At 34.2% G+C, this 15,017-nt stretch overlaps 1 protein-coding gene across 1 annotated transcript; it reads right to left on the bottom strand.

The window, feature by feature from the left end:
• Nucleotides 1–3,790: 3,790 nt before the first annotated feature.
• Nucleotides 3,791–13,405, bottom strand: LOC106458250 (neuroglobin-like). Its single transcript, XM_013917729.1, has 3 exons — nucleotides 13,212–13,405; nucleotides 5,408–5,639; nucleotides 3,791–3,967 (listed from the first exon to the last, which is right to left on the bottom strand). Exons 1-3 carry the CDS (start codon nucleotides 13,403–13,405, stop codon nucleotides 3,791–3,793), a joined length of 603 nt encoding a protein of 200 aa, XP_013773183.1.
• Between the last annotated feature and the right edge of the window lie 1,612 nt (nucleotides 13,406–15,017).

Here is a 15,017-nt window from a genome sequence, read left to right as displayed (position 1 = left end):
GACAGTAGATCTAAGAATCAGCTGACAAGATTTATTACACTGTAGTTTACCAAACATAACAACACAACATTACACTAGTTTACCAAACATAAACAGTGTAATGTTGTGTTGTGTTTGGTAAACTACACAACGCAACATTACACTGTAGTTTACCAAACATAACAACACAACATTACACTAGTTTACCAAACATAATAGGTAGGGTGACTCGAGTATGTTGCGTTTAAGGATCGATGTCAGAAGGAAAAAGATTAAATTCACCATATGCACTGATATTGTATCTTTTTATTTGACTTATGGGTGTTTTAAAGCTTAAAACTAGAGGTCCTCTTCCATGGGATACTGAAGTCAAGACGAAAATGAGGATAGAAACGAGTACTTTTAAAACATGTGTAAAATGAATGTCGAGGCTTACTATTTCAATTAGCAGCATTCGTGTGATAATACTATAAACAAGGCCCCAACAGATAGTCAGCTTAAAGCATTTTGGAAAATTATCTGGCCTGGTTACTTGAATGCTGCTAAACAACAGAGATTTTATGCATTTGTCTAATAAGGAGTTGTAAATACGTATTGAAATTCTATAGTAAAATCTGTAATATGTCAATTTAAAAGCTAATTTAGCTTACGTAAACTGCATAGAAAAACTGAAAAGTTACAATAAAGTTTGAAAACGGGTTGAATGGGTAGTGTACAACGTTTCGACAAGCTTATGTCATCATCAGGTACAGGTAGTTTACATAAACACAAGGATGTATATATGTATACACTGTGGAACAAAGAGGTCACATGACAGAAGATTGCTTCACAGCTTAGTAAAGGTATCTTGGTGTTGGTTTAAAATAGGGCTGTTTTGTTCAATTAAAATAGCTTCTTTTATTTTGTGTTTGCTGATTTTTGGTTCTTTGTTTAAGATTACAGCGTTTTATATAGATATACTGTGTTGTTGTTTTTTGTTGGGTTTTTTTCGAGTTGCAAAACATGGAGGGTGTTATATCATGTTCTGTGAATATGGTTTCCAATTTACTTCCAGCTTCACTGATGTAAAATTATGGACATTTATTACACGTTATTATATAAATGACGTTGGTATTTGTGATTTTATATAACTTTTATTTGTAATGATTTTAGTGTAGGGCCGGGGTTTTGAGTGAATTTGAAGTCGACGGGAATTTTATGTTTAATAACAAGTTTTCTCCAAGTGTGAATTACTTTTGAACCGATTTCAGGGATGAATGGCAAACTGGAGTGTAATGTTGTGTTGTTGTTTGGTAAACTACAGTGTAATGTTGTGGCAAAACGTTAAACACTTTATCTAACTGGTTCAAAAAAATCATCTTTTACTTTTACACGATTAGTCTGCTTTGATAGAGTGTCCTCAAAGCGGTGTTTCGGGATATTTATATTGCTGGAACATAAAAAAAACAATTCCGATTGCACAGAGATATTCTACCAAATCCTCTTCTGACCAAGATTAAAGAGAACAATTGTAACAAAAACTTTGGTTTGACGAAATAATAAAACTAGAAGTAAGTACTAGTGCTTTAAGAATCTTTATTTGACTCGTATATCATTGTTTGCTTGTACATCATCAAAGATTTTCAATGTAGGCAAAATATTGTTTTGAATAAACAATTTCACATAAATAGAGAACGAAGCTTTAACTATCGAAGCGTCTTTTGATCACTAGTATGTTTTCCTATTTATTTCTACAATATGTATATTTCACTAATCATATTCATATTACAGTTATGACTAAACTGGAGAAATATAATTCCAAACCTTTCAATAGGACCTCTTCTCCCAAAAGCTAATAATTGATTAGTTCATGTTAAAAATAGTCAACGTTCATTTTGGAAAAACAAAAATAGAATACTTTAAAAGTTCTGAGTAAATCTGTTAAATGGATAATACTTTATTAACAATCTAAATAAATCGGTAAATAAAAATGTATTCTGAGACGATTTACTCCCCTGTGGCAGATATTTAGAATACAGACCCTCTGTTTTCGCCCCATTGCCTGATGCCTGCCAAGTCAAGGAATTTTAATAAAATAACTAAAGAGAGATGTACTTGAGTTAAATCAGTATAAGTGTAGGCGATTAGTGAGGGCACAACAGGGTGAAAAGTATCATGCCTAACCCTTCTAGGTTCCTTCTCGACCTTTTCGATTTTTTCTTTTTATTTTTGTAATCATGTAGCAAATTTCAATTTACGTCATCGAAAATTGTTGAAGGGTTCAAAATCAGGTTAACTTAAAGATACAACTGAGAATTACTATATAAACATAAAAAATCACTGGAAACAGAGGTAAATAAAATAATGTATTGTTTCTAAAGAACAGTTACATATTCATACCAATTTTCATGATAATTCTGAGGGTCCCTAGAAAATCTTGCTTTCGCATATTGAGCTTCAATGTAAAATTTCAAAACTCTAAGCCTAGATAGTTATTTTTTTAAAAAAAACAACAACATATTTATGCGAATTTTGAATCCATAAATCCAGTCCTAAGAGCCACCATTCGCCCAAACACGGTTCTAATTTGAAAATTTCCGAAACTTTAATTTATCGTTTCGAATGAATTTTTTCATGCTAATACGAATTTTCAATTTAATCAGTAGGTAAACCTAAGACCAACAAAACCCCCTCGCATTTTTGGTATCCTCTCATGACTTTATTGGAAATTATTTCTTCGTTTATATTCTGAGGAGGTCGAGTCATTTAATCAATAACTTGTGAAATGAGTTCACAAATTAAGTAAACATAGACGTAATAGACAGAAATGAGAGTTACTATATAGTTGGTAGAGGGTATAGGAAGAAGCTAAGTTTCTTACGTTCTAGTCATATATTATTCTCAATCGTTCACCTACAGTATCATGTAGGTTCGAACAAGCAGTGGCATGCAACCTGGGGGGAAATGGATTTGTTGTCTTGTATATATATATATATATACAATGCTGTTTTTTTATTCGGTCTGGGACAGCTACTTACAGAGATACAGACATATTTACTTGTCCACTGAGAGCTCTTAGTCCTTCAGTAAATGTGCTGCTCTTTGTCACACTTGTTTGGTTTGATTATTTATGGTATATAAATAAAAACTGTTCTATAATGTCACACACTGTGTACAGATCTTTTCGTTCAGAACTGAGGCACAATCAGAGAATTTATATTTAGTCTCTCAAAACACTTTCTGTCAAACCTTCTATTATTCCACAAAACTACCTAATTACTCCAAAGGAAAATCAGTGCATCTGAGAATACCATACAGTTAGCACCTAAGCAACTACAGAAGCTGTTATTTTGTGTGTTATACTGAATTAACATCTTTATTTTGCTCGAATTAGCGCATCCAAGCTGTAGAGGAATGATAGACTGGATTTATATACTGAAATATCTTAATTATTAATTACGTTCCAGTATTAAGTAACCGGGAAGCATTGAACAACACTGTGTGAGGGTTATTTCATTTTTCATTTTCAAACATAAATACAATAGAGCAATCGAAATCGTGTCTTTCTTATTTATACCCACTTGAGCTGTTTTGAAACTTTTTTGAAAAATAAGTCATTTAATATTTATGAGTTTCAATGAATGACATTATTGTAACATGCCTTGTGATGCATCAATAAATAAATGTGTTTTCATTATTAATACTATCTATTTAAAAGTACATTCTAATTTTCTGACAGAAACTTCTTAAACTTAAATACATACGATACAATAGAGGTCATAAGCTACAAGCAAACTCTGCAAAAAATTTCCAAATTAAACAGGTATCATGTTTAAGAAACATTTTCAATTGCCGTAGGACTTTTTCTTCGTTCATCATGAAGGTTGAAGCCCTTAACAATGGTTTCCAGTATGAAGTGGATGGTTATTTTGTAGATATTTTCCATGTTAGCTGTGTACCGATCTCCCAAAGTTTCCTGAACAGCAGCCAAGAAAGGTTGTTCAATGTTCTGTAAGAACAAAGTTCATTGTTCATCTAAATGCTCTGTTTGAGTCAATGCATAATACAAGCTCAACTTTTGTATTTATGAAGTATAAGATAGTAAAACTGTAATGGTTACAATCTTTGGCTAATGATAAAAATATAGCATGTAATCAAAGTAGCTTCTTCCCGTGAAAACCAAGTGGACATTGATACCAACGCCAACAAATAATCAAATGAAAGTTGTTTTAGTATACAACGTGGCCCTAGAAACAAATTGTATCACCGATAACTAAATATCTCTTTGTGGTATCTGTTTTTTTTTATGTGGCTCAGGGGTGACGCTAAAAATCGGATTTCGATACCTGTGGTGGGCACATCACAGATACTCCTATTTTTAGCGTTATAAGCGCTCAGACTTATCGCTAAGTGACCGGAAGGGGTGGGGGCTACACAATAGGATTTCTGAATATGAACGTTCATAATTTTGAACTGATAGACCAGAGAAAATGCAAGTAGTCACCATCACCCACTGTCTTTGAGCTGTTCTTGTCTGATCTGAGTGGGATTTGACCGCCGCACTTATAGTTCATTCACAGCCCTAAAGAACATAGCACGTTTTTAAGAAAACAAGAAGTGAGCCAGGAATCCTCAGATCCACAGTGCGAATACGCTAACTACTAGCATACGCCCGGTCTTTGAGAGGCGAAAACTAAACTAAATATAACCGTCCAATTCGAATTTGTGGGTTTGTTACTTGCTGAGTAAGAATTTAAGTTCTGACTAGGCTGATAATCACATTTTACCTCATTAAAACTCAAAGACTAATGTAGATTTTGGAGTAGAGACTAAGGAAATGTTAAAATCACATATAAAGTAGAAGCGGTGAAATATATAATATATATTGAAAATGTAATGAAAACATCACCAGATATAGTCTGTAGAGTGAAATAAAACATATATATAATGTCCAGTGTAATAACATTTGTTACTGTAACTTATAAGTTATGTCCAGTGTAATGGCATTTGTTATTGTAACTTATAAGTTATGTCCAGTGTAATGGTTAATATTTGTTATTGTAACTTATAAGTTATGTCCAGTGTAATAACATTTGTTACTGTAACTTATAAGTTATGTCCAGTGTAATGGCATTTGTTATTGTAACTTATAAGTTATGTCCAGTATAATGGTTAATATTTGTTATTGTAACTTATAAGTTATGTCCAGTGTAATGATTAATATTTGTTATTGTAACTTATAAGTTATGTCCAGTGTAATGGTTAATATTTGTTATTGTAACTTATAAGTTATGTCAAGTGTAATGGTTAATATTTGTTATTGTAACTTATAAGTTATGTCCAGTGTAATGGTTAATATTTGTTATTGTAACTTATAAGTTATGTCAAGTGTAATGGTTAATATTTCTCATTGTAACTTATAAGTTATGTATTGAAGTACTAAACTTACCCAGAAATACTCCTTCTTGAAACTGGCAATATTTCGATGAAACCGCCCCACGGATTCTAAATACTCAATAAAGTAATCCACACGATCAAGAGCCCGTAGTCCTTCGTCCAAGGTTGCCATGACGATGGAAGCATGTTGAGCAAGTTCCATACTATCCTTCTGGGATTCTTGAGTGTTTAGTGACTGGAACTTAGTGAACAGATTTAGAAGATCGGAATTTTCTTGGAACAGCCTATAATTATATGGGAGCATAATGTGACATTGTATGAAGTTTTCATTTTGTTAAAACGCAAAACAATCTAAACAAGAGGGAGTCCTCAATAGCCGTGACACTTTTAGGCAGCATTAGATTAAATTAATCTATGAGACCTTTTTCTTTTTATTAGCTATATTTTTATGCGCCTACAATAACAAGAGTGAAACCCGTCTACACACGATTCGATTTTATTACTCTTTAGGATCGTTACCAGCCTACCCTCAAATTGAAATTCTTTTAGGCATGATGAAAATAAATTAATCTATGATACCTTGGGCGTGGTCAAATACACCAATCGAAAGGGTTAGACTTCCTAAGTCCAAAACTGTAATTATATCTCAAATCAGCCTAGAGATGACGAAACTATGATCTAAAAGCTCGTACTTGAAAACACAAAAAAACTCAGAGACATTCTATGAGCCACTATGCCGCGGCTAAAAAAATTTCAAGTTGTGAGATAAAGTAGTGCCAAATTGTGAACAAAATAATGTAAGTTTCTCTATGTATACGTTTTGGTAATATAAGTACACTTCCATGATAAATTGTAACTGAACAGATAGGATAAAACAACTAAACTTTAAGACTTAAAGACATGCATTAGCTATTGCTTCGCTTTTGGCTTACACTGCTAGCCTTAAAGATATGGGACTTATGTATAAATTTATATACTCTCACATATGTATAAAGACAAAATGCTGCTCAATTATTAACTTGGTTGATCTAAAATATACTGTTAAATAGCTTTAAACTTGAAAATAAGGCGATATTATATTAGTTTACCTGAATGTAAACGGAAGAGGGGAGAGGTTTGTTATTTTTTTATGCCAGCAGGATTGAGTCAGACCTCTTGGTTCATCATCAATGTTTTAGTGAATGTTCATTCTATCTGTGGCGTAGCATTGGTGTAACACTTGCCTACCTCTAACAGAATACTTGGCAGTTAAAATTGCTAGATTTTACACTTCCATTACTACAACATTCAAGTATACTCAAAATTATCTTTATATCCTTTCTTACAGGTGTGTTACATTTAATTAATGCCCTTATGAACAAGATTTAAGTAGTCATTAGCATGTTTTAATCCTTATATTGGTTGAAAATACATGTTACAGTGGCCATTCCAAAGTTTTTATTTGATGTTTCTGTATGAGTTCCTTCCTGGGATGCGACTAACACCCAAGTAAAGGGCTTTTTAAAGATGTGTGTGAGCTAGTATGAATCTCTAGTTAGTCTTTCATTGAATATGTATAACGATAATGATTACAGACGATGTCATGTAGGACTGTTGGGTAGCACTAGGTATTTGGTCTGACTTGAACGTTTAATATAGACCGAATCCTGCAGTTTTTGTGTTGCAAAAATATGACTTCTCTCAGCTCCAGCAGCCAGAAAAGTTAATCCCTGGCTTTAAAGCCAAAGAGATCAAACTGCAAGACCCCAGGATATCTTGGTTGTCAAACATTTATTAAACAAACATGTTATATTTATTTGTACGTTTGTGTTTAAGTGTTTTCTTTGCTGCCCATGTACAATTTATTCCCGATAATACATTTTCCTCTACCTTTTATCTTGAAAACTTAATGTTTACTTTTGCTTCCAATTTCATCTCAAGATGTCACAATCTAAGCCATTAAGTTATTTTTTTTTGTTTCCAGACCTAAATATATTTTTCTGTAGTTTCTTTTAAAATATCTTCATTTTTTTACTGTCTGTTCTCTGTTAACTTTGTAAACTGATGTTATATAAACACATTATCTAAAAAACATTGAATTTACTATGTAGAAAAATAAGATTTAATTAAGGAGATGGTCCAATCTGTGAGTGTGGTAATAATTAAGAGTAGACATCTCCAGAACAACAAGCTAATGCTAACCGTGTTGAGATTCATATCTACATTATTAATCCATCCTAAGGACTAACAGATTAAAAGGTAGCTAGGAAAAATTCCTGGCCACCATACCACTTCTATCTCTAGTGATAGACTCTTGTGTGCAGGAGCACAGTGTAGAAAAGATGTGACCCAACTCTAATTACCAAGCTGAGTATACTGAGGCTCTTGAATTGGTCTCTGTGGAACATGTAGACATACACTGACAGCCCAGATATTGCCAAACATCTGTGAAGGCTGCCTATAACAAGAAAGAGAGTTGAGTGCAAAAGTGGTTGAATTCTGGTATGAACAACTGCAGCATTGCCAGTTGAAATGATGTGTTTAAAATTCCACCACTACCCTTCTTGTAGCTAGATTAGTCAGACATCATTCAGAAAGGCAAGAAATGAACACTAATGACACCTTGAGACCACATCTAGTAAGTAATGTGTATGAAAAACACAAACAAATATCAATCATTATACATAATGCATTCTGGCACTATTTACAGGGATATGTGCTGTTTTTCTGACCTCTCAGTGCCACTGCATTTGTGAAGACGTGCATGGCTTTAGAATTGTGGAAGAAAGAGAGGACATACCTCGGGCAATGACATTGCTTAAGTTGCACAATGGTAGAGAGATATATTGGAAGCAAGTTTTTATTTGCAAAATGTTTCAAAAAACTGAAGAACTGAAGCAGGTTAACCCATCAGTATCTAAAAGATCATTAAAGGAAAATTTGGGCTGTTTTCCCAGACATTCCAAGCAGTTTGTCTTTTGGGAATGTAGAAGTCAGGGACAGAAGACGTGGTGTCTGATGCTGGGTTTGGGTGATTCAGCTCTTGATACATAGAACCACTTAGATGAGGAGAAACTTAATGAATGAAATAGCTCTTGCTAAGTTGTGTTACAGATTTATTACTGTGAGAACCAAGCAATCAATAGAGTCAACACAACAATCTGAGAATATTACATAGCAAGGACCATTAGGTCTTGACAGAGATATAAACAGACAACATGGTTGCCACAGATGCTACAATGCATTATGAAGCAAAAAATATACAGTTCTATAGGACAGTGGGGGTTTTGCAGGTCTAATTGCCATGACTATATAATTTACTGAAACAGTAGATGTTGCTTTATAAAAAATGTCAAGAACCTGAGAGATGGAACTTCTATGGCTTACAAAGTCAATGAATGTTGGATTGGTCCTTTCCTTTTGTGAAACAGGATAGGCAAACATAAACTCTTTCCTGAATGTCACTAAATAAAATATAGAAGGATTGTTTGTTTCTTTGAAGCTAAGCACAAAGCTACACAGTGGGCAATCTGTGCTCTACCCACCACGGGTATCGTAACCCGTTTTCTAGCATTGTAAGTCCGCAGACATGCTGCTGTGGTACTGGGGGCATATAAAAGGATCCAAACCAGTCAATGGTTTTAAATGCACTAGCTAGTCTAAACTGATTTAACCTGAGTTGGTCTGCCCATTAGATGAATCTGCTCTTTTGCACAAATGCTACCTAGTTACAACCAACTTGGGTAACAAGGGCTGCATACAGGATGTTAAGAATGAGGTTGTAGTGCTTACAGATGTGCATTTGGTATTTCTTAGTGTGCCACTGATGCATTGTCACTGTCTATTGTAGTAACAGGCCTGATACATAGAAAACAATAGTTTTCTGTCCAAAAAGTAGGCTTTATTGGCTTAGACATTTAACTGTATGAGTGTTGACATTGTACCAGTGCAGGTTTGTAATTATGAACATTTGGCTTTTCATCTTCCAGCTAGAATGGTTATGTTAGTTATCAAGTAGTAATCATGAGAAGAAAATGCAGCATCATGACTCTTTGTGGACTTCAGATGAGCGAATATGAAAACGTGTTTCAAGGACTTTTCTCAGTTGCCAAAGAGAGATGAATGTTTGAATATATTAGAAGGCAACAGATATATCTTAGATGACTCTTAACACCCAGGAAGAACTGTGTAAATTGTTATCATGTCATTGAACCTATGCAACAAACATGGCTTTTCTAGTAGGCTGATGGCTGCAATGATGCTATATCTATATGGGATTAACTTTTGATTTTTGGTCATATGTTGCAGGCTGCCACTGCCAGTGGTTTTTCAGCATATCAACGATTTAGGCTAGAAGTTTAAACTAGGGAATTACAATCTTGACTAAAATGTTTGCATTTTTTGTCACAAAGAAGATCATTATTATTAAGATGTAATATAGATGCACTTAGCACTATAAAACTGAGAAATACATGTTATATTAAACATCTACACATGTAATTTGTATAATGAGGCAGGTTCTATGGGCATCATGAATGATTTATTAGAATAGCAAACAGTTTTACCAGACACCTTTAGAAAGATGTGTAATTCAGCATTTCGCCTATCACAACAAAACCTTACCAAAACATATATGATGACAAAATATAATATCAAATTATTATAAATAACATCTGTAACCTTATATCAGTTCATATTAAACACCCAGTACTTGGTTGGTCCTCATTGTACTCTAATAACCTTTGCAAGGCAACGTGGCATGGTTTCGACGAGAGTATTGATGTAATCCACCATGATTTCATCTCAACATGTCACTAGAAGCACTGAAAATTAGCTACAGTTGCTAGGTTAGGGTCACAGTTAGTAATTGTCCGACTCATTTCTGCCCAATAGTTCTCAATGGGATTACAATCTGGAGACACTGATGGCATGGAAATCTTGTAACATCCTCCTCGTCGAGATAATTCTGTACAATACGTGCTCTGTGGTCATTGGCATTGTTATCTTGGAAAACAAAGTTATTGCCAAACATTGCCCTGGTATATGACAGAAATATCACCTTCGCGTGATGCATGCAATCATGGAGAATATGAAGACTAGTTTTTCTACCATGATGAATAGCTGTCTAAACATGTACTGCACCATCTCTTGAGTGTACTCTGTGGAAAAAAGTTTTTTCTCATCTGTTCTCCTGGTAAACGACGAACATGGATCCTACCAACAGCTTCAGCAAGCCGAAAATAGGACGTAGCTGTTGTCAGTGTTCTAACTGTAAGTTGGCATGCTGTCTTGCCCAAATAATACAGTGAATTCTGATTAATATCTGTTTGCAGATAGCCCTTCTTGCAAAATAACCTTATTTGGCCAGTCTCCTATTCACTATTCGTAAGATATTGCAAGGCTTCTTTCGATCTTGACGTGACATGTTAAACTGGCCAAAACACGGTCATCTAAGGCAGTAGTTTTTTGGCCTATAACATTAAATTTTCCTGTAGTTCGATGACGTTTGAGGATGCTGGATACAGTACACTCGGGGTACCCTGCTGTTCTGGCAATGTCCGTTTGCTTCATACCATTTTTTGGACAGTTGAACAATTTGATGCCCTATAACTTCTGGTATGTGACGAGGCACGACTCTACTCCAAGTACAGAGAAATTGTCTGAACAAAATGTTGATTTGTTTCGAAAAAGGTTATACCAAAAGCACACCCTTTGTACAAAAGAGCTGTGTATGTGTGTTTTGACGAACAAATGTTCAAAATAACTTATAAAGACCAGAATAACAACTCATACATGTTTCTCCAATCATACGCTACCTTCTCTGCTATTACTCTGGCATTTATTCAATAACTACTCCATGCATGTAGACAGTAACATCAATATCGAACAGTATACAAACATTTTGGCCAAGACTATATATTTATGGTATAAGTGGTTACGCAAAGCATTGTACGTAAAAAGAGATAACATGATAAAACAATTGTAGAATAGAAATTTGAAGCTAATGACTGAGTGTAGTTATGATCCATATTTGCAGTGTGTATGCAACTCAGTTAGGTTTATACTGGCCCATATCCCAAAAACCAATAGTTCAAGGAGGTGAATGATGACCTGAAACAGTAAAAAATGTCAAACACGTCGACAAGTCACCGTTAAGTCATATATGAGCAAGTGGGTTCTAATGACAGAGAATTGTGATGTATGATCTTCATTATGCTTATGAGTATGTTAACAGATACCTAGTGTCCTGTGAAGAGTCAGGTGAAGAAATATCATTAGAAAAGTCCACACTTCTTCCAACTGTTAAAATGCCTTCAGATGGTCTACCGTCTTTTCATGTTGTTTAAGTGTTGTCAGTTTTCCAGTCCTCTTCTTTCATTGACAACTTTGCCGAAAATCTTGCAACAAAAAGCAACAACAACAAAACAATATTACACTTCATTGCGTGTGACCGAATGTTTAACACATTATCTTGGTACTTTTTCTTAATTTACAAGTTAATAACTTGTGAATTTCCTCTTCTGTCTTCTTCAGAAAAGTGAAATACTTGCAGTTGTACATGACCAATTTTGAAAAACAATTATCATATCTTTGAGTCAATATTTCGCCATTTAGATGGATTATCCAAGTCAAATATTTTTGTTTTCTCTCTCTGACTTTCTTGCCTTTGTCATAAGAAGTACCTTTTTTTTATCAATTTCTGAGAGAGCGTAGCAAAGAGTTGTGTCAGCATTTCTTTCATTATTTTTAACACTTGCAATATATTTTGGGTCATTCTAACTGTAGTAGTTTTTTAATAATTTTTCCATTCGGTTTATCAAATCTGTATCTTTTATTGCTTTCATTTTCGACATTGAACACCAAATATTATGCTTCCATAATTCTATTGTTTACTACTTTTGAATTGTCACTGTTGTAATTTTCAGTTCTGTATCTGTCTTGTACTTTATAGAAATTGTAAATTAATTCAACTATACTATTTAACGTTGCTTCCAGAAAGAAAATTATTGCAGTCTGTCAACCTCGTACCTTTTTAATATATCACAGTGGCCCAATATTCAGCTTTCTTTAGACATTTCGAGTTACACATTTTATGAAACATTTTTATTATGCACTTTCCCTGAGTTCCTCAGTGGACTTTAAGTGAGCTTACGGACTTACAACACTAAAATCTTTGGTTTGATTCCCCATGGTAAACAGAACGCAGATAGCCTAACTTGTAGCTTTGTGCTAAAACAAATAAGCTCTTCCTGAAAAAAACAACATATCTATATTGTATAGTGTAAGAAACTGTACTCTCCGTCTTAGCTCTTAAAATGGCCACTCGCGGCAGTTGCACTCATCTGAGGTTGCATAACAAGAGAGTTGATGTCATAAACTTACAGCTAGTGATTTCATAGATAAAAGTATTTTTATTTCATTGTCCTAGGAAATTGCCTACTTTGGCCATCCGATAGCGCCAACCAAGTTTCTACGTTTTCCGTTTAATTTTATTCCTGAATTTTATAACCTGAATTTATTTACGTTGAAATTGAATTTTCTTCTGATTTTATTTCAATTATTGTACCTCTCACATAACATTAATGGTACACTGATTTCCTGAAATCAATAATTGTACTGATGTACCTTTCACTGAATAGAATACATTAACCAATGTACAACTGATGTAACGTTAGTGTAAAATTAATTAACTGAAAATGATAAAATTATTGTATATCTAGTAATGGTTTGAACACTTTTTGTATAGACCACGAACTGGTGTATCATAAATGTAACATTGATTTAGACGAGGTATGTAACTTAATACTCATAGCTTATAAACGTCTTATAGTCTTTAATGTTATGCTGCACTGCTGAAAACGTGACTTTGGGCTTACTTAATGAACATGGTTACGCCTGTAGATTCCATTGCACGAGCAATTCCTTTCCAAGAACTGAGAATACTGAACCGTTGTTTCATTGTGAGGGGGAGTCGAGGATCAGCTGGTGGTGGAACTGGGGAATCATTCGCGCTGACACCGCCAGCCGGCTTCACGGCAGTGATCGTACTTTTTGTTACAGCACAACCCATGATCGTTATCGAAAATAGTAAAACAGTAAAATTACTGATGTGTTTCTTTCATGTTTTTCTTTTTTCACTTGTATTTTTACGGTTTTGATATTCTAGTTTACGCAACTAAACTTCCAGCTTTTTGTTGTTGTTGTTCACCTTCCCTTATGCTCTTTTCTTTTAGCGACTGTTCGATGTTGCTTTCAGCTTCTAGGAATTATGGGTGAGAAGCTATTTATTTCCTATTTCTGAAGTGACCACTCTCTGGGGACCTCTTTTGGATGTTAGACTAACATAGCTTGCGTTCTTATATCCTTTGGAAGCATTCCTCCGCGCTATAATTTTGCAAAATTTTATATTTCAAAATTATGAAATTAAATTTTGTTTTTAGGTTTAATTAAAAGTAACTTTTGTACTCAAAAGCTTATTTTATTTGGACCTCTTCGCATATGTTATTTTCTTATTTCGATGCTATGTTTCTCTTCACCACAATTTTGAACTGAAGTTTCAGTTTTATACTTTCTTCTCAGAATAATGGCGCCCTTTCTTCACAGTTTTTTTCCAGGAAACCAGTAGCTCTTTAAATCTTCTTAAGACATAATGTTGGAGATTCTAGTTCGTTTGTTATTTGTCAATCTTGAGCTGTAAGAAAAGACAAGTCTTAGTAAAAATATGGTCTAACTTATCCTTTTTAATTTAATTTTTTAAATGTAGACTATACAGAAAATTGTGAGGTTATAGTCTGATTTAATTTATTTCTGAAAGAAAAAAAGATTATACAGATAGTTTGTAAAGTAAAAGTATATAGTACATCAATAAAAATGTTTTATTATGTCAGTGATTTCTTTAGGTCGATGTACCTTGGTGAGTCAGCGGTACGGACTTAGTTACAACCCTAAAATCCATGGTTAGATTCTCCGCTGTGGAAAGAACACAGGTAGCCTTTTATGTGGCTTTGCGCTGAAAACAAGCAAGCCTTATGCCAATATGTTTAACCAAAATTGTTTCTTGAACTTGTAACAACAGTGGTGCTATGATGTGCAAAAAATCAGCAAGATGGTATCGGCTACTGTTGTGAAGAAGCAGTGTCTACTTAATTTATCTTAATAAACAAATAAAATACTTTAATGATATGTTACGTTATGTAAAAGTAACATGAAATACATTATTATGTTGACATTTCTGCCATGTCAAACAGTTAAAGCATTGTTGTGGTACGTTAAAAATAAAGACATACACGCAGAACATAAGTTTGGGCATCGATTTGTATTGTAAACTGACAACATTAAAGTTAGATCTCATTTAATGAAATTTGAAAGAGTGTAGTGACATGTTAACTAGTAAAAACATACCAGTGGGACATCGGTTTCTGTTCTCAAATAGCACTATTAAATTTCGATTTCATTAAATAAAAGTTTAAAGATTTCAACATTTACCGCCAACGCTTGGGTTACTCTAATCGAATGGTGGGATTGACCAAACATTATAACATCACCACTGCGTAAACAGCGAACATGTTTGGTAATGAGATTCGAAACCGAGACCCACAGATTGCAAGTCGAGCGCCCTGATAACCAGGCCATGCCAGGCCTCAAGCAGAGTTACAGCATTTTCTGGAGTGACCACCCTCTGT

Source organism: Limulus polyphemus, unplaced genomic scaffold (assembly GCF_000517525.1).
Source record: "Limulus polyphemus unplaced genomic scaffold, Limulus_polyphemus-2.1.2 Scaffold435, whole genome shotgun sequence".
In the NCBI taxonomy this organism is placed as follows: domain Eukaryota; kingdom Metazoa; phylum Arthropoda; class Merostomata; order Xiphosura; family Limulidae; genus Limulus; species Limulus polyphemus.
This window is presented reverse-complemented; position numbering and strand designations above follow the sequence as displayed.

Bases quoted from the DNA above. Each gene is read 5' to 3' on its own strand.
- LOC106458250 (XM_013917729.1), bottom strand. From the start codon at position 13,405: ATGGGTTGTGCTGTAACAAAAAGTACGATCACTGCCGTGAAGCCGGCT. The intron at 5,640-13,211 runs GTAAGCCCAAAG...ATATAATTATAG, and splicing joins GGCGTAACCATGTTCATTAA to GCTGTTCCAAGAAAATTCCG. The intron at 3,968-5,407 runs GTAAGTTTAGTA...TTGTTCTTACAG, and splicing joins TCAAGAAGGAGTATTTCTGG to AACATTGAACAACCTTTCTT.